At 45.0% G+C, this 20,370-nt stretch overlaps 1 protein-coding gene across 4 annotated transcripts in view; it reads right to left on the bottom strand.

The window, feature by feature from the left end:
* Window positions 1–20,049, bottom strand: part of CUX1 (cut like homeobox 1) — a 269,114-nt gene extending 249,065 nt beyond the window's left edge. For all 4 annotated transcript variants that reach the window (XM_080630203.1, XM_080630200.1, XM_080630201.1 and 1 more), the window contains exon 1: window positions 19,948–20,049. In XM_080630203.1, coding sequence (XP_080486329.1) covers window positions 19,948–20,010 — 63 coding nt within the window. In that variant the 5' untranslated portion in view covers window positions 20,011–20,049. The remainder of the gene's footprint in view (window positions 1–19,947) is intronic.
* Window positions 20,050–20,370: the final 321 nt, after the last annotated feature.

The following is a 20,370-nucleotide window of genomic DNA, read 5'->3' as shown; positions in this document are numbered from 1 at the left end:
CTTTTCTTAGACCAACAAGGAACAGTTCTGTACCACTTCACTCCCGGTATGTTTATGAACATGGATAGTCAACATCTCTCTTCAACAAATGTGGAACTATCCTACTCCACAGCAGCCATCAAATGGGCCAGGCCTCTCATGCCCAACAGAAGAGACTTTTACTGCCTCATTCCAGAGCTGCTGGTGGTGGATTTGGCTGGAAGCTTCATCATAAGGGCACTCTCATGAAACTTCCCTTCCTCTTAAGTAAAATCTAACTTCCCTGTGTTAAAAGTATGAATTAAGAATATTAACTGAAACATTAATGAAACTTAATGAGGGGAAAAAAGCCTGCACAACATATAATGTTTACACATACAAAAACTGGGTGACCATTTGATAAAATGCTAATGCCTCCGTGCAAATGGAATAGGAAGCATTCAGAGATGCATAAATCTATTTTATGTCTCATCTCAGGAATTGTCATTATGTCAGTATCTGCAGTGGAACTGAAATGAACTCAAGAGACACACAATGTATGGAAGTCACCAGCAGCACTTCCCATAGCAGCGAAATATTCATTACAGGTCTGCCATCAAAATAGTGACTCCCACTGATCACGCTTAACTTGTCAGATGATCCTAGAACAAGGCAATATATCCACAATCATTCATTTCAGTGGTCCACAAGTTTTGGATTCAAAATATCAAGTACTAGGGCATACTTTATTTCTATGCTTAATGGCTATAGAGCCATAATCATGTCGTTGTTCAAACTGCTTAATCTGTCTCAGCATTTAAAATTAAGTTGAAAAGAACCACTAGTGCTTTTAACTGTCCTTAAATTACATTAATTGCGTTGTTAAGCACTTTAACAACCTTATGAAGGAAGCTAAGTAAATCACTGCTCCAAAGTAAGTCTATATAACCACCTCCATGCACAGAACCAAGCTGTCAATACCACTGAGCTGCAGAACAAGGATTCCCCACATCAGATCAGAAGCAAATCAAAGCCGAAACTACTTTTACCATTTGCCCAGGCCATGAGCTATGTCAGCATCAGCTACTGTAACATCAATATATTGTATGCACAGAGAAACATGGAGAGCACTGAAGTTATGCTGTCATGATTCTATTTACACCCTGTCCTGCTAGCAGGCGACTGATGTCATACGCCTGTATACAACAGAAGCAAATTCACAACCTAGAAATTTCTGCTGGCAAGAGATCAACAGGCTGTAATAAGCACTGAAAACCAACTACCCAGCCTTTAGCCAGAGCTCACTGATCTCTGCTTCAACTATTACACTGGGCTAAAACCCCACTGCTTCAACTGCAAAGATGTCATTACCAGTGCCAGCAACAACCTGAAGCAAAGCCAGTCCCAGTGACCGCAACCTGCAGATTTTTGGATCTACAAATCACTTTCTGGGATCTGCTTTCTCCATCCTATGTGACTGAAGGATATATACAAGCATGGTGGTCAAACAGCTTGTCAGAAATATTCTTGTGCATTATAAATAAGCCTGCCTGTACCGACACACAGAACATTTGAACGTGCATGAAACAGCAGCCTTTTGCTAACAAATTCTTATGGCAACAACAGGCAGAAGCCGAACCAAACACAGTTCAGATTATTTTAAGAATAGCAATTATATATCCACAGATACTTGATATACTGAGAAGAAACAATGGAATGAAATAGAGAAATTGGAAAGTTTCAAGCCATCTGTATATATCTGTACTGAGTATCAAACCATCTGTATTATATTCTTAGATCAGCTAAAGCAAACCACTGGCACCAGTGCCAAGTTTGGCAGCAGAAACGATTTGGATCGCCACCAACGAGAATGAGCTACCATGCCTCTTAGAATAAATTTTGTAGCAAACACCAAAAGGGTTGATCAACACAGATTATCACAGCTACAACAAGCCAACTAGTTTAAAAAACAGTATTTGCCATCCCACAGTATTTGATTTTATACTCGTATGATACACTCTACGCCTCAAAAAAGGAAATTTAACCTCTCACTATCCCTGTCCCACTGGCAAATGGCTAAAATCAATCAAGCACATTTTGTACGGCAGCAGGGAGCACCTGCACTCAGTGTCACCAAGCCTGGTGCCTCCCAGCAGCTAATGCACAAGCTCCCAGCCACATTCAGCACACCAAAACCCTGTAGCAGACAGGTGATACGGGCACTGCACCGCAAACTGAACCCTCGGTAGCATTTTCTAAGGCACACATACAGCCTCCGAAGGTCTCCCACTTCAGTGTGGGATAAAGCTTGGCTTCCCTCAAGACACAGAACAGGCCAACAGCACCACGTGCCCCACACTCATTTACTTTGTCTTCTCCAACTCCAGCCTCTACCCTTCTACAGTACCCTGCTTCTCCCGGGAAATTCCACCTATCCTTTGAAGTCTAGCCTAAATTTCGAAGGCAAAAATACCAAAATATCCTTGAGGATAAAGGTGCTGATGTAAAGAACATTGACTAACCCCCGTAATTTTATTTTCATATTTTAAAAGGGCCCGAAAATAACTATTCACCACCTTTTCCTCTGCTCGAGATTTTGAGAACAACCCGCCTACCAAAAAGCCTAATTCTCTTAGCGCTAAGAATTTTGCATGGGTGGAACTCTTTAGCTAAAAGTGATGATAAATAACACCTCCTCAATCCTGCAATCTCCAGAAACAGTTTACAGGAATTAATATATGAAGTTGATTTGCAATGTTAAACTAGAATTTCCCAACCTTCTGATGTCCACCTGAATATGCCAGGTAAGACATCAAGATCAAGGTAGTACCACACAAAGTTCAGCTGTCTCGATTACATCCCATCCTCTGTATTTCCACTGTCGTGAGAACACACAACTCGATATGTTTCTGACATGTGGCATTATCAAATGTAACATTACCACAACCAAACATATCGACAGCTCACCCATCCCACCCTACAGACAGCTTTACATGACCCTCTGCTTCACTAGGAAGTCCCAGCCCCAAGTTAAAGATACAAAACTGATGCCAGGTTTGAGGGTTTCTCAGTATTCACACAGCACTGAGGCATTAAATCAACAACATTAAGCAGCATTTTTTCAACCTTCTGTAGAGTTTATGTACAACCTATGCTAACTGGTGAAAAACAGTGTCTGGGAGTTCAGGAACTTGTCTGCACATTCTCCTCAGCTACAAACCTGCCATTCAAAGAAAAAACCCCCACATACCTCCCATGAGTGAAATGGGCAAAACACAGGGGTTTTTTAAACTTATACATGCACTTAATGCACAGCACCTTCTGAAGTCTCAAAGGTATTGAAGAACAGCACAATAATCTCCTTTCCCAAATGAAGCTTATGTGCACTTTAAGCTATGCATATTGTTTAACTCTGTCAGGAATCCTATTATGAGAAACTTGTATTTTATGAGTCTGCCAAAAAGGTTGGTTACCAGAAGCATAATCACAGTAAGCAATAAAAGCTGACACAAAGTATATTTCTAAGCAATTATAGCAGGTGTTTCAAAGGCAGAAAGCTACAGAGTTACAAATCCATTCAGAGTCACAGACATGGCAAAAGTAAAAGGCTACCAGAAGGTTCAAACCCTCACAGCAGCTGAACATTGTTCCTCTTCCCCTGCATTCCACTGCAGCAACAGGACCAGCTCCACTATGGATTTCAGCGAGTGAAAAGAACATTGAGCATCAAGGTACACAATGATCATTAAAAAAAATGAATGAAGAGCCTTCAAAGGAGGATACATATATATGGAGAAAATATAGGCTACAAAGCTCAGAAAAGTGTTACCACTTGAGGATTGCTAGATCTCTTTTAGCATACTGCTTCTTTTTGACTGCATTAAGCAGTTGCATTTAACATCTTAGATTGTACAAAGATGTTATAAAAAAAGATTGTCTAAGAGGGAGGGGATGTGTATGAAAAGTACTTACTCCACAAGAATAAAGCACTGTGGATGTGACAAGTCCTGTTGAGACCTTACAAAGACTTGTACATGAAACCTAGCTCCAACACAGAATTGGTGGAGGAAATTCAGGGAAAGCTGACTTGCCAACACATAACTCTGCAGAACGATTGCTGGTTATCAAAATTGCATAAGCCAAGAGACAACACGATCTATAAATATGACTACCAGCTATTCTACACAATCCAAAAGCGTCCTGCCAAGCCCTCCTTCATGTTCTCTCTCACACAGACAAAGGCCTCAAAGCCATGGGACATCTGCCAGGGAAACAAATGAAGTTAAAAAACCAGAAGAACATGAACATGTACTAACCTAAACTTGCGTGTTCTTTCTTCCCAATTCCTCCCCCTACAAAGAAGACGTCTCAGTTTACTGTACCATTTTCCTTCTCCCAACCTGTCTTAACTCTTGGACCGATGTTTTAAAGTTTCCCTACCTTTGAAAAAATAATGTTCAGTTCTTAAATGTTTTGCCAGATCTGGACCACACCCTGCCCTCTCCCAAAATCTTGGTTGTTTGTCTCCTATTGCACATAATCAATTATAGCACTTTCAGGTTTGTATTTTGCATGGTGGGAGCTGATCCAGGAAGGAGATTGTGCTTGCGCGAGCTTGTGTGTTTACACAAACATACACACACATACGCACACCTTTATAAAACTGGTTTGTTTCTACAGAACTTTAGGGGATTTCCCTGAAACTGAGTTTTTCGCTTGTAAGCAGATAGCACATGATAGGAAAAAGTAGCTGGAATTTTTCCACTTACCAGGTCCTGCTAATCACTTAAAATACGACAAGGAAAAGCAAAATCTAGTCGTTCTATCACCACAAGATCCGAGTATCAGTCACAAGCAATAACTACGGAAAAATGCACAGACACCCAGCAGATACCTTCGGTTCCACCATACATTTCACTCTCCCTGTTCTTATTCCCAGATTTGGTGTCAGACACCAACTCTGATGTTTGACAAAAAAGGGATACGGCAGATTGCCCACCAGCCGCATCATGTGCTGCCAAGTGAGAAATACAAGCTTGGAAACAGTCTCGAGATTCCAGCCAGGACAGCAAGGCTCGAAGCATCACACAAGTGACATAACTAAGCATGGTGGGGAGAGGCTGGAGGGGACGTGGGAAGTTACTGCATGAAATAACTCCGCAGTGCAGGCAAAGGAGCTGTTTTCAGTACTGAGCAAGACAACTTCATCATTTAGGATTAGCAAGAGGTAACTGCAGTTTTCTTCTGTCCTATTTCACCCTTTCAACTAAGTCTAACTGCAGAATTGCTTTCACTACTTGAGTCTGGATCTTTCAACATACTTTTATTTCCCCGTGTATGTTCTGTACCTGATTCTTCTTTACCACCTACTGCAAAGCCAGGCAAGGCTTTGATTCCAGCAGAACAGGGACTACTCTGGGTCTAGTTCACAACTTCGGACTCCTACAAGATTTCAAAATTACATCCTAGAAAAGACAAGAATCATCTTGTTAATTTGTTCGGTAGCTAGCACAGCATCAGTGTGAACGCCACATGTAGACAAATACTCAATTTGTCTTCAGACAGTTTTGAGAAGACAGACATTTTATCAGCGTATCTGTTAACACTTTCCTGCAGAAAATATGTTTCGCCTGCCAGCAAACAAACAACAAAATAATGTGTCAGATCTGTAAAATGAGGGAGAGAAATAACCAGGATTAGATTCAGAGAGCTGTAATAAAATAACAATAATCAAATGCTGGAACACGAGCTAATGTTTCAGCCCGGCGCTCACGATCTCACTCTTACTTTCGCTGCTTTGCAATACCTACGTACACAGTCACACCACATGAAGGTTCTCTCTGGTTCTGCTGTTTAACAATAACCAACAAAATGTGATGGTTATGAACCCAGCCTGCATGAGATAGCTGGTGGAAAACAAGGCATCCCACCCAGGCTGTGCTCCAGCTGGATGATCCAAAAAGGCAAGTTAGCTACAAGCTGAGAAAGGAAACAGGAGCACAAAGCAGGGATAGCAGTGCATGTTCAAGTCCTTCTCAAGTAGAGGAGCACCACTACAACTGACTTACCCACTAATTCAAATTACAGAAGTTACAGGACAAAAACCACGAATCACAAAATTCAGTCATCTTTCTGCTTCACTTTACCTAGCAAGTGCTGGGTAGGGTCTCCATTTCAAATTCAGGAGCATAGGAGAAGAAACTTGAACTAGCAGACGCTATGTAGGAACAGTTTTGAGTGAGGCTTCCAAGATCCTGGAAACATTTTTAGTGAGTTCCATAAACTGTAGTTCTAATTAAGGACTAAATTTGGAGACTAAACACCTCTTTATTTGAGGGCAGGGAGGCTTAAATCTTTTTGTATTAATGCTGAGCTATATCATCTGATATTTTTGCTCTGACCAACCTATAAAACCTGTCAGCTTCACTCAGTTTACACAGGGCTCTAATTATGTTTAACTAGAATCTGAATGATCTAATTACTTAACATCTTATAGCACAAACTACTGAGGACATCTGGTTGAGCAACTGGCAAAGGAGCCAAAGAAATAAAATGACTGTTCTGTCCCCAGCTCAGGACCCCTGCAAGCAGCTCGCCCACCAGCCAGGCTCAGTTTTCCATCCCATCTGAGATTTCTGCCTACCAAAAGCAGCCCTGCAAGAACAAATCATCCCCAGTTTCAAAGAGCAGTGAGGTGAAGGAAAACCTCTGTGCGTGCCACAAGTAGGATGATGGGACTTTGAAGAAGTTTTTCATTTGGCTTTGTTCTTCATCGGATGAAACCCCAGATCGGTCTCTTGCAGCTCTGGGGCTCCTTCTCCCACTGTTCTTCAGAAATTGAGGCACAGAAGATTGCTACGAGGGCTTAAAGACTAAATCTGATGTCGGCTCAGCTATATCGGAGCCAGCAGGAAGCTCCCACAACTGCAAGCCTTGACAGACCTTCAAGTTTTTAACCAGTGCAATAGTGTAAAGGAGCACATTTTAGCAAAACCAGGGAAAACTCTTCTGGGGCAAAGTCAAGTCATTCACACTGGGAGCACTATGGTTTAAACTGGAAATAAGCAGCAATACAAGCTGAAGGATCTTTTCTGCTCCTCTCTTTTGGAGCGCATGGCTTAAGTGGTTTCCACAATGTCAGTCTTGGGCAGAGTCTTTCCCTTGGCCTGGCCATCTGCCAGGGTGATATCGTGCTACATACCTGAGGACTGTTCAAAGAAAAGGGTGCCCGAAACACAGGAAACTGCTATCCTGACCCATACTGTGCAGACATGCTCCCACTTTGATCTCTTTTCCTTGAAACCCCAGTGCACTTAACCCGACAGATTAACCCAACGTGGTCAAAGACGAAATAAAACCTAAAAGTTCTGGTTAAAAACCCAGTTAAGGCTGCCGGGTTTTGTCTTTACTTCCCCTTAACGAACAGATGGAAACCAGCAATAACCATCTGTGTAAAGCAGCAATAACTGTAAAGCACAGTAATTCCACAAAAATACACTAACAAGGTCAGTTAAGTGTTTCTCTTAATTGTCTCTTGCCCATGACCTTTTTCAAAGATTTCAGATGAAAACCAAAACCAAAACAACTTGTGAAAGGTCCTTTGGCACCTTCACTGGTAGCACAGTTTGATTCTGTATCCTGGGGAAACTCCAGGTGGGGAATGAGATTCTGCCATCCCAGATTTTCTCCCTTCTCGCACTGATGTGCTCCTCACTCTTCCTGACCTGCTAGGTAGAACATCCAGCTTCCCTGTTCCACGACAAAACTGATTATTCCCGAATGAACAGGAAAACTAAACCGTTCCTGTACACGCAATGCAGCAAATGCTTTGGAATCCTTCAAGATCACAGCTACTCTATTAATAAACTTGTATTTTTATATTCCTATCAGCTGAAAAATCCAATTAAAACATCACAGTGACCTTTTGCCAGAGAAATAACTACTGTCAAGGTGAGGATAAAGTGTCAGAAGGCACCCTAAGCAGGGTTTCAGCAAAAATGGGATAGACACTGAAAGATACTATTACAGTTGTTTTACTTCAGTCACTGGGGTGGTAAAGGATGGCCTAATTCCACAGGAAGATCTGAGAGGCTTTTATTAGGTCTCCAAACTAGTAACTGACAGTTAAACAAACAATGTGACAGGCTTTAAGTCAGCATTTAGAAAGTAAATTTATAATGAAGGGATGACAATCAAGAAGCTGTACAGAGGCTGCTGCCAACCAACAACTTCTCTAAAAAAGAAAGCTAGCTAAAGAGTGAACATTTCTTACCACTGAAATTAGCTTCACAATTGGCTGGCAAAATGATTATAGCAAATAAATAGGGAGTAAAAACACTAAGATATATGGCTGCATTTTGCCATGACATATCTAGAAGCGAACAAGAGCAATGAATGCCCCAGACAGCAGGAGGTGTGTTTTTTCAAAGCAGGCATGCCTCCCAGTTTACCAACTTCCATTTGATCTATCTGTACAAAACCAGAGTTCACCTAGAAAATGAAAAATTACACATCTATCCAACATTTCCCGGTGTCAGGAGCTTCCACAATTGCTCATGTGCTCCAGAAGGAAGCCTCTAATACAGAGTGCCTGCCTACCATCCCCTTGCACTAGCGAGGTTCCTAAAGGGTATCAGAAGTTCCAGATACATGAGACCGGAGACATAACAACCTCTGGCATAGCAGGCAGCCACCAAGCACAGAAAGCACCTTTCACAACACTGGGAGAGACAGCACTGAATGACCAAGCAGAGCATGCTGCAGTCCCTAACAAACTTTTAGCCCTTCCATTAAAGTTCATTTTCAAAAAGATGGCACATACAACAGCTCTGGGGCACAGTGACCACCTTCTAAGATTCTGAAAACAATCTCAACTACTAAGTTCTTCTTCTAATCCTAGTTAAAGTAGGTTTTCACAGTTCCAATTTTAGACTTCAAGTCCTGTTTACAGGACAGAAAATCCCAGATAGTGACATTAATCAAGTTTTACTTAGCTTGGCACATTAAAGATCTAACTATTCTCAGGATATGCCAGGACATCTCAGATGCTAACAGATTTCATTTATTACCTCAAGCAAGCTAGTCTCAGCACAGTGTGTGAGCTGTTTTAATCACTTGTGCTCTATGTAACATATCACCCCAACAAAAGAAGCACACAGTTCTAGTTTCACAAGCTGGTGGAGCACAGCAAAGGACTCAGAAATGAGTATCAAGAGTTGCAGAGAAGAAAGCAGCTTTACAATACAACTTTCCAGTCATGGGGCTGACCAAAGCTCTGCCTACACATACATTAAAAGCCTGAAACCAGCTCCTCCTCACTAGCATGGGAACAGCAAACCATGTTTTCTACATAAAACTAAGAGCATGACTTTGTAAGACCATTTAATTTGATTCAAATCCTGATCTAAACCAGGGAAGTACTCCACAGAGCTGCAGGGGTTAAGGACCATCAGTAACACGGAGGGCAGTAACCCACAGTCTGGCAGGATGAAGACTCACACCAGAAAAGCCTTCTTAGGAAAGTATGCAAAATAACTTCTCCTAGACAGATTCCTCCCTCCTTACTGTCTGCTTCACCACGCACCTAACGCTTCTTGCATCCTGTGAAGCAAGAGCACAGCAGCCCCCTGAGTTCACCCCTACAAAGCAGCAAGTATCAGCTCACTTTTGGAAGGAATGAAAGAAAAAAAGATACTCTGAGTTCAAGCAGGAATTGAGTGTAAAGTGTATCTGCTTAAGAAAACGGGCCGGGTGTTGTGAAGAGCAACAGAGAGATGAGCTGAAGACACAGCATTAGCAAACTGCCCTTTTCCAACATTCAAAGAACTTAAATAGCAAGACTCCTTGCCAGCAAGAACATGCAGAACCTATAAGCAAAAGAAAACCAGAGCTCCTGAAAGAGACAGGACAGAGCCTGAAGAAGGGAAGGGAGGAGTAACTGGTGTAAGTACAGCTTTTTTTCTTTCTTATTTTTTAACCATATGAAACGCTTCTTGCACTCACGCAAAAGAAACTCAGGTTACAGTCGTGTGAGCAACTCCTCACAGAGGTCTTTCCACAGAAAATCAATTGCAGGACTACTGGCTCCTTGTCTTTAAATGTTTAATATTATCCCATCTCCACAATTAGTATCAGAAGAGCAGCTACGCTCATACCAGACATACCAAACCAAAGCTGAGTGCTATCAATATTAACATACACCACCAAAGTTGCGACAGAATTATCTGTGGATTGCTGACAAAATTAACATCATCATATTTCAGCTAAGACAAAGCGCACATTTTATTTATGCCTGAAAATGAAGCAAACATCTTTAAGTGATAACATGATACAAATTTACTTTGACATGCACATGCAATAAAATGTGTAAACAGCCAATAAAAATAAAATGAAAAATAATTACAGACAAAACATGAGTATAAATTTTATTGAGCAATTCTGACAACATTTGTATTTCACATCAATGAAACAAGAATTAAGTTGATTAGAAACATGAGATAAAAGGAAGAGACTGAGAAGCCACTAAACTAGTATGGAGAGATTCCTCCCTACTCACAAGTTGGGGCTGGGTTAGAAAAGGCAGCACCTTCCCACCCAAAGTCAGTCAGAAGACAACAACTACGCATGTGTTAAAAAGGAAGCACATGTGACAACGCTCACTGGGTCAGACCCTGTGCTGTGCTAAACAGGGATAAAGCTTACTCACCTTTGCAAAGTTCACTGAGCTGAGCACGCAAGACCTGCTCACAGCAGCGGAGCACAGCACCTCTCCAGCCTCATAACTATTCAGGAAGCAAATGCATGTGAAATGAATAGGAGATCAATATTCCTGATGGCACAAGTAGACATCTAAAGCATAACCTCCAACCGCGCTGACAGCCTTAGCAGCATATCAATACTTAGACTACAAAACCTGAACAATTTGCATAAAAGATAAAGTTGCTGTAAGAAAAAGCTCCAAAGTACCCCATCATATGTCCTTGGTGAATGACGAACTTCGGCCTTCAGATACCACCTTAGACAGAAACTGTGCTTCACATATCCCTCTCTTGCCATTTGAGGCACTCACATGCTGCCATTCACAGCCCCTACAACCACCGGCGGGGGGCTTGGAGAGAAGCCCTGGTAGCAACTGCAGATTCTCCCTCTCCCAAGCTGGCAAGGGCTGGCCTGTCTCTCTGACACAGAGAGCTGTTTCAAACCCACACTGCAGCCAGCTGAGGACTGCAGTTTTAAACCATGCAACCACAAACTGTTGAATATTCAATTCAACCTGAATAGCACTGGGTGCCTATAATGTAAATTTTAAGTAGCCCTTAATGCTCAGAGAAACCTGAAGAGAAACTTGATAAATTGCGTATCTTGCCTTCCAACAGTATACCAAAGAACATGGAGGGATGTTTTAAAGTGAGAGTATGTGTACGTATGAGTAACTCCAGATTTGAAGTTCATAACCCTTTGCAGGAAACATCTTCTTCAGTGATTTCGTACCAACCATCAACAGTATTCTTTCAGGACACCCAGCTACTCAGTTCTTTTTTCTATAAGTAATATATTTTTTATCATTTCTATATTAGTTTCTACAGACATCGCTTCCAGCAACAAGCCTGAAAAGTACCTACAAATCAACAGCAGTATATGCTCTGCTTAATCCATTTTAAAAGAAAGCTAAGGAAGGTGCAGAAAATGGAACAACTAAATCTTACTTATCCAGAACAAAGTAGCAGCAAAGAGGAATAGTAAGTGCTAACTCACAATGCTGTATCTCAAAGTAGTCTCAAAGAGGGGTCAGAACCATTATCAATGTTTTCCAGACGGACAAGTAAACCAACAGAGGCAGAGTGTCATGCTCAGATGCTGGAGCATGATCCACAGCAGAACCCAGAACAGGCACACATTCCCTGCTAACAGCAAGAACAAAACTCCTCACTTATTCCAGAGTCACAACTACTAGTGACTATTGCTCAGACTGAGTCTGAACCAAATAAAGCTTTGTATGTTAGTACCAGTCCCCCTAAGCATTATCTCCCTAAGTAAGTATTCAGTGAATAGATTTCTGATGGGCTGATGCATACCAGCTGAAGCTTACCACTTGGGTAAGAGAAATCTCATGGTTTTCCTGAAAAGACTGGATCAGCGACACATGCAACCCCAAATACCTAGCAGAGATGCCAGAGAGAGCAGAAGGAGAAAGACTTAACTCATCCAACCTCCACTACATTTCATCATCTGCAGCACTACCTTTTACCTCTGCAGTTTTGGTTTCTGTAGGAATAAGATAGAACATTTCCATGCACAGCATAGCATATTATATTCAGACTAGCATATCCATCTAGGATATTGCTAGTCTCAGTCTTCATTTTTTAAAATACAAGTCAAAAGCTATTAAATTGCCCTTAACAATAAGAATGCTTCTTCTACTCATAATAACTTAAAATATCATCCAAGTGGTTAAAAAACTACCAGGAACATAAACCCTGTTTGTTACAGAGCAACATCCAATATCTGTCAGTGTACCCTGAAGTTATACCATCACCCTGGCATCTCTTGCACAAATCTTCTCAGCATGTTTCCCCAAGAAGAGCTTGGTAGTAAACTCCAGGCCATCCTTTTACACAGTCAGTGAATGCACTTGCTGGGAGAGCCTCCATTCTGCCCAGCCGCACTGGCAAATATTTATGTAAATTCTATAATAAGGTCTGCTCTTCTCCCAACTGCACTGCAAGAAGAGTTTCATTTCCAAGTCCTAGACTTAAGCTCACTCCTTAACTCCTTCCTTTCTTCACCACTTCCCTCCAGCCCACCCAGTACTTTAAACACTGTCATTTCCCCCGCTCCACTTGCTTTTATTTTTATTTCCTTGCAATGTTACTGTCCTCAGCTTGTCAAATGTGAACCACACGCAGAAGCCAACATTTCTCAGCAAGGAAAGACCTCTACAACATAAGCATCAGAAGTGACTCAGGCTCCTTGTACGCACACACGCCCAAACCCACAGAAGCAATCCCACACAACATGGTAACACAGCAGCTCAGGACCACCTACCTCCATAGCCCAGGGGATACCATAAAATGGTAGCAGGAATTAGACCACAGGTTGGTCTCACCTGCATACTCTTGTGCAATGCACGCTGGGCTCACCTGACCACTAGCCAAGCACAGGATGACTGGATTCAGCAAAATAAAGGGTCTGGCTCCACTGTGAAATCAGTCCAGCTGTTCAGCAATACTTTAGCCTAAATTCTCCTGTCACTCAGAAAATTTGTACTGGCACTACCAGATGCTGTTATGTTCAAGCCTGCTCACCTACTAAGGTATGCTTCCACACAAAAGACTGTAAGAACGGGATCTGCTCAGCTCCAATATATGAACACCTGTGAAAAAGCCCCAGAAATGGTCACGGCCTTCGTCCTCATGTGCCTTAAAAAGCTCACAGCCAGAAACACAAAGATACAGGGGAATCTAAAGCATCTAAATACAGCAGCTTAAATATTTCTGTGCATCTGCTTTTGAGCTTTTCAAAGGGTATTCTTTTACCTGTGCTTTCCCAGAGCAGACCACTGCAGGTCCATGAGCCCAACCAGGAGGCAGGCAATAACCACCCAATGAAACAACACCACAACTCCAGCCCTCACAGAAACTTCCTTATTACACCAACTGTCGACAAAGGCATTAAATTATTGCAAGGCAAGGAAGCAAGGGAACTGCCAGCGAGGCAAAAAGCCTTTAGACAACATTAGTATGAAAGGCTCCAACTTCAAACCTACACCTGCTTTAACACATCTGCACAAGAGCCATCAGGCCATCTCCTGGCTTCCGCACATTCACACCAAGAAATAAGTTTACTCATGCTAAATACTTAACTCTGCCAAGTCACTGAAGTGACCAAGTGACAGCACAGTAAGAACGGCTCTATATGCCAGAGTCAAAACAGGAGCATGATCAGGGAGCTGTGGTGGATTCTTTATGCCTGCTGCTTTCCCAGAAATTCAAGTACTGTTTGACAACAGGGACAACCACTGTCATATCCAGCAACCTACACCAACATCTTCAGACTTCTGTGTTTACTCTTGTGTAAGAACTTCACGTTGTTAACATCCAGCTATTTGTCTGGATGTTTTTCACACCCCAAGCAACATGTAAAACACTATTTTCTTCATTATAGCTAACAATAAAAGCAGAAATGACAAACTTACTTGCCTTGTCAAACCAGAGACAACAAAACCAAGCTGAGAACATGTATTCCACAAAATGAGTAGGATTTATCTTATCTGCTCATGAGGTCTAAGTTTCTCTCATCTTTCCTGATGGGAAGGTAGGTGAGGTGTAGAACTCATTTGTGAGCACTCTTGTACAAATCTCTTCGCCCTAGACTCCTTGTCCTCTGCCAACTATCCCATTCCAGCTTTCTCCTTCTCAGCTTCACATCTTCCTCCTGCAACACTGCCACTGTATTCTCAATATGGAAAACATTGTATTTTCAACATGAAGTATATGGGAAACAACCAAGCACTAAGATAAGGCAAAGAACAAAATGTAGAGAACATGTGCAAGGGAAACCTGAATATACAAGATGGGAACTTACTACTCTGCTTACATAAAAAAGACCACAAATCAATGAGCATTGCCTGCGTGGTGCCTTAAAAAATACTAAACATCCATACACGCACTCTAACCAACAAATAAAACTGCCTTTATTTTCAGCCTCAATGTGATCAAAATGAAACTCTGGATAACGCATTTTTCTACATTTACTTTTTGCATTACAAACCAGCTTGCAAATAAAGAATAATTGTTCACTGGTATTTCAGACTGCATGTAATTTCTCCTATAGCAAATGTTTCATCCATTACTTATTTGGTATTGTTATAGACAGCCAAATAGTGCAATCTTCTTTCAGAAAGATCCCAACCATGACTATATTCCAAAATCCTCACTACTGCATTTCTCAATACATTATCCAATTAACCACAAAGTTGGCAAAGGAGCAGAGTGGCTGAAACACACACTAACTCTGCCATGTTTCAGGTGGGCATTATTTCATCTGAAGAACAGGAGAGGGCTCGAAAAGCTTTCAAAATGTCTTTCCAAGGAACAGAACTCAAGGAACTGAACTCAAGGAATCCTAAGAAAGACAATTTTTCCAGCCAGAAATACATCAAGGGCCTTTCTTCCAGTACGTCATTGCGTGTTGGACATTCAGGGACACCACCCTGGCCACCGCAAAAAGCCAAAGCCTTCCTGCTGCAGGGAAGCAATGACAGCTATCAAAGTATACAAGCAGCAGTGCCATGGCTTTTACATCTCTCCCAGTTTCCTGTATTGCATTCTCCTGCAGAACTACCAAGCTGCTTCCACTACACATCACTGATCAGGTAGAGGGGAACAGAAACATGTTTACAGTAGCAAGAGACTCAGGATGAACATTAAACTACCATTACAAATAGCAAAGCGCTGTCTATTTTCAGGATAGAAACTAGAAGTTCTACAGTAAGCTGCAGAGATAAACAAAACTACACACTAAGATGCACTCGCTAATTCCACTTCTGAGGAAGCATGTTAACTTCTTCACTTAAAGCAGATCAGCTTGTGCTGTGGTGCAATCAGATCCAACTAAAAGATGCCAACAACTCCACCTGTTTCTAATTCAATAACAGAAGCAATTCAGCATTTAAAAGCTCCTCATTACCACTTGCTTTTTCCAGAATCTGTTACAGATTTTATAATGGTTTACCTTAAACAATTAGTCACAGCACGCATAGAACTAATACTCCATCCTTACTTTAATCATACATGATGCAATACCAGGATGAGATGTTAAAAGCCAGAAGCGTGTGAGCAAGATCTAGCTGTAGATTTTCGTTCCCTACATTGATGTTAACAGATTATGCTGTCCTGCTCAACAGCAGTAAGAAACTGTACTCTTCACCACTATGTGTGCCTGTCCTCAGAAGCTATGATGACATTTTGAAACGTGTTATATTGCTCCAATATCTCAAGCAATAGTTTAAGTTTTCAAATGACATTAACTTCTTCCATTCATCCTCCAGATTCAGCTTAGATCTGAGACTCAAGCTAGACTTACTCATACAACACCGCTGGTCAAAAAGATACTGCAGGACCAACTGGCTTCTCTGACAGAGATATATATGAACAGATACTCAGGAATATTAAGCGAGAACTTAAGGAGGACTGCGTGTCTTGGGAACATGATGCTTATTTTCCTGCTCTCCAGCTGAAGGCTGTTTTTATGGTGAAGGCGATAGTGACACCAGGAACTACAAACTTGAAACAGGACCACACAACAACAGGTTAACTTCACGCTGCCAAACATCAACCCAATTCAGATCACACAATTGCTTCCAAACAGGAGATGCAGTTTTAACTCCAGGGCAACAACACTTCTCTGGTGATTTAATCTGCATTTACTGCCACAATATTCACTGTTTGCAAGGACCTGGCTCCTCTATGCACTGCAACTCCATCACCATTAGTTATCAAACACAGGTCCACCTTCAACCACACAGCAAACTGACGCAGAAACACCATACTAATTCCACGGTTTCTTTAGGAAATATAACCAGCCTTTCCCAGAGAAAAGGGTTAAGTGTTCAGCTGCATGACTTTCAGGTGTGTCTCAAGTGAGGAGCCACGTTTGATACTTGTAGGAAACTGCCGGTTTTGCATCTCGTATTCCATTTGTGAACAGACCTTTTTGTTCTTTAGTCCAAGTTCTGAATTATTTAACCCTGCCTCCAACTCTTGAAATCTCTCTTCCTATAAACAAGAGGTTATTTAGTGAAAGGAAATAAAGAATTTAAAAAGTCAGACCCTAAAGTGTTCCTGGCTCTGTTTTTAATTAATATTGATACAATCTGGAGAAATCTGCTGCTTAATATTACAAGGCAGGTCGAAGCTCATCAACAGTTAAACGCCACCTTCTAACAGAAAGCAGAAGAGGAAGTTGTGAGCAGACAGGGCGCATGTCGCTCTGCTGCCGGCGACACGGGACTGCACAGTCCCAGCCCTTTACAACTTTCTCAAGCAGAAAAACAACAGCTTCAAAGTCATCTAGACCCAGAGCTACAAGAGCTGGAGCTGACAGGGCACAGGTGGAACTGTGTTAAGCACAAATCCTGCAGGTTTTTGTCCTGGAATAGGATAATGAAAGTGCAGAGCAAAGCATTTTTATTTTCTCCAATTCCACACTCCAAATACGTTGGTACAAATGAATGACGGGGGAGGGAGGCACGGACAGCTCTGTAAGACTTCATACTCAGTAACGATAGTTTTTATAGCATATTGCTTCATCTGCAAGTGGGAGTAAATATTACATTACCTCTTCATGCAGATGGGCGGACAGGAGGAAAAAAAAAAAGCTGGTTTGAAACAAATAACTATTCTGCACATGGATGAAGGAGCCTCCACCTCCCTGGTCACTCCAGGACTCACCACAGACAGACTGTGTGCAGAGTTAGTAAACTTTGCACCGTACAAGGGCTGCCCGACGAACCTGCCCACGGTGAACAGCCTCAATCCGCAACACGTAGAGAGAACCACAAGTCCTCAAAAGCAGGTAACGAATATTGGTCAAAGAACCTGAAGTTAGCAGGGCGCTTCAAAGGAGACCCTACAAGCTGTTGAAGTCACACTGCCACACCAAGTCTGCAAAACGAGATTAAGGTTTGCACAGTGGTACTCCACATCAGGTTTTACCGAATGCACAGAAATTAAATTATGATAAAAGTGAGCTATTTTTTACTAAAAAACAGAATAGAACAATCTATCAAAACGCCATTCGGCTGCATTCATTACATTTTAGAATTTAATTTACATGATAGATACTTCTGGGTAATATGTTTTAATCAATAAGCATTTCTGAAGGCTTTATTTTTATAGGAAATATTTAGACTTCTCCCCCGTTAAATGTAACACCACGGCAGCGATGTTGGGAATGTTTATTTCCCTATGCTAAGCAAGTACAACCGCACAGACACAGAGGCAAAAGCAAAAGTCCACAATTAAAGATGTCAGACCTTGTTTAACTACATCTTAATTTAATCCATTTTATTTTATACAATCCTACATCTGGATCTCATTTTCTGTATTCCTGTAGGTATTCTGGGTCACTATTAAGAACCCTTTCAAGTTAGCAAAGTTCAGCCAAGTCTACCTTAATCCAAAGCTTTTAAAAGAAACAATAAAACACGGAAAGGGGGGTGAAGGAGGGAGAAGAAAGAAAAGCCTAAACAAAACGCTACTTCACCCCACCTCCTAATGCACCTGAAAGTCAGAAGGGACCAGCCTCCCTCTACAAATCCTACGCAGCACTTCCCGTTTTGGGGTTGCTGGGGTGGTTTAGCATCGCTCCCGCTAGCTCGCCCTCCGCAAGCCCCACCAAGGGGAGGGGAGGGCAGGGCAGGGCACTGTGTCCCGCCGGGTCCCGCACCCCGGCCCCCTACCCGCCCGCAGCCCCTCACCTCCGGCGGGGCCGCGGCTCTGCCCGGCATCAGCGCACCTGCCCCCGGCTGCCGCGGGGTCCGGCCGGGCACCGCCGAGCCGCCTCGGAGGGGGCCAGGGTGGGCAGCCGCCGGCTTTCGAGCCAATTTATTTAAACGGGAGGCACCGGAGGGGTTGGAGAGGCAGGGCAGCGCCTTCCTGCGCCAATCAACTGGGAGAAACACGCATGTTGCAATCCCGTTCAGCGGCGGGAGCAGCACCAATTCATCGTTTGACAACACCACTACCACCCCCCCCAACACACACACAGCCCGCCCTGTCCTTATCTAGACCCCAGCAATTAACACGAAGTGCTGGGTCTGCAGCGTCCCACGGGCACGCAACCGCGGGGTGCAGGGAGGCCGGTTTGCGAGGACTTTCCCCGAGAGGAAACAGGACTTGTGTGCTGTTATGAGCAGCACAGTGCAGCATCAGTATCGCACCCATCTGTCAGATCCCGGGCGGGAGGAGAGGCCGAAGAGCCCGTGAATTATGTAAGCGTGCCCTCCTGCCGCCGCCGCGGGGAGATGCCCGGCCATGCCATGCCATGCCCCGCCGGGCCGGACGCTCCGGCGCTCTGCCGGCCCCTCACTGGTCACCCGCGGCGGCTCCGGGGGCCACCCGGACGGCGCTGCCGCTACCGTCCCGCACAGCCCCCGCCCTCCTCAGGCCAGGCGCTCGCCCCCTTCCCGCCCCGCAGGACCCCTCCGCGGCTCCATCCCTCGCCCCCCGCCGCCGCTGCCGGTGTCTCGCCCCCAACATCTCGCCTCGGCGCGGTGCCAGCGGGCGGCGGCAGCGCGGCGGCCGGAGCCCCCTGCCCGCGAGCGGCGGAGGGCCGGCACCCCGCGGCGAGGCGGCGGCCGGGCAGCGGCGGGGGAGCGCCCGCCTGGCCGGCACCACAGCGCCCCCAGCCCCCGCCGCGCCGCGCCTGCACGCCGAGCCCGGCCGGCTGCCTGCGCCCCCACACAAAGTCCCGGCACTCGGTAAACTTTCCCCGGCTCCCGGCGAGAAAAGGCGGCGGGGAAGCGGCGGCGGGAAGGGGCAGGCGGGTGGGGAGGGAAGCGGGCAGGAGAGGGAAAAGAGGAGCGGCGGCCGGCAGCAACAGCACCGCCGCCCGCCGCCCCGGCCGCTCCGCACGGCCCCGGCCGCCCGGGGGGAACGGGAAGCGGGGAAGAGAGCAGCCCGGGACGGAGCGGACGAAGCGGCGGCGGCCCCGGCAGCGCCGGCTCCGGCGCCATCTTGGGCTGATCGATGAATTGAACAAAGAGGATCAATTTCCGATGGGGCCGGTGATCAATGGCGAGGGGGGAGGGCGGAGGGAGCGGAGCGCCGCGGCCGGGCGGAGCGGGGGGTTCCCTTTAGGCGGCGCGGGCCGGCAGCGGGAGGAGGAGGGGGAGGCCGGGCCCGAGGGAAGGCGGAGAAGGGAAGGAGCGAGGGGAGGGGGGGGTCCGGCGGCGCGGCCCGGCCGGTGCGGCGAGCGGGAGAGCCTGACCTGCAGCTGCTGTAAATCAAAGCGCTTCCAATATTGAAACATCGATCCCACATTGGCCGCCATCTTGAGACATATTGAGACAGAGTGAGCGGCTGATCGAGAGAGAGGGGCTGGAGTTGGGAGCCGGGAGGGAGGGGGAGGAGGGAGGGAGGGAGGGAGCCGGGCGGGGGGAGGAGGGGCGGGGGGGCAAGGCGGAGGGAGGCGGGCGGGGAGCGCCCAAATCCCGGCCTGGAGCCCGCGCCCGCCCGGAACACGGACTCAGCCCGCGAGCTTGCGGGGGGGTGAGGGGGGACGGAGGGGGAGCCGCGGCCGCGCGCGCACAGGGCGGCCGCTCCCCCCTCTTCCCCCCCCCCCCCCCGCGTGTGGTCGTACCGGGGGGGGTGTCATTGCCCGCGGTGCGGAGTCCCCCCCCCCCCCGGTGCC

This window comes from Psittacula echo, assembly GCF_963264785.1.
Source record: "Psittacula echo genome assembly, chromosome: 15".
Lineage (NCBI taxonomy): Eukaryota > Metazoa > Chordata > Aves > Psittaciformes > Psittacidae > Psittacula > Psittacula echo.
This window is presented reverse-complemented; position numbering and strand designations above follow the sequence as displayed.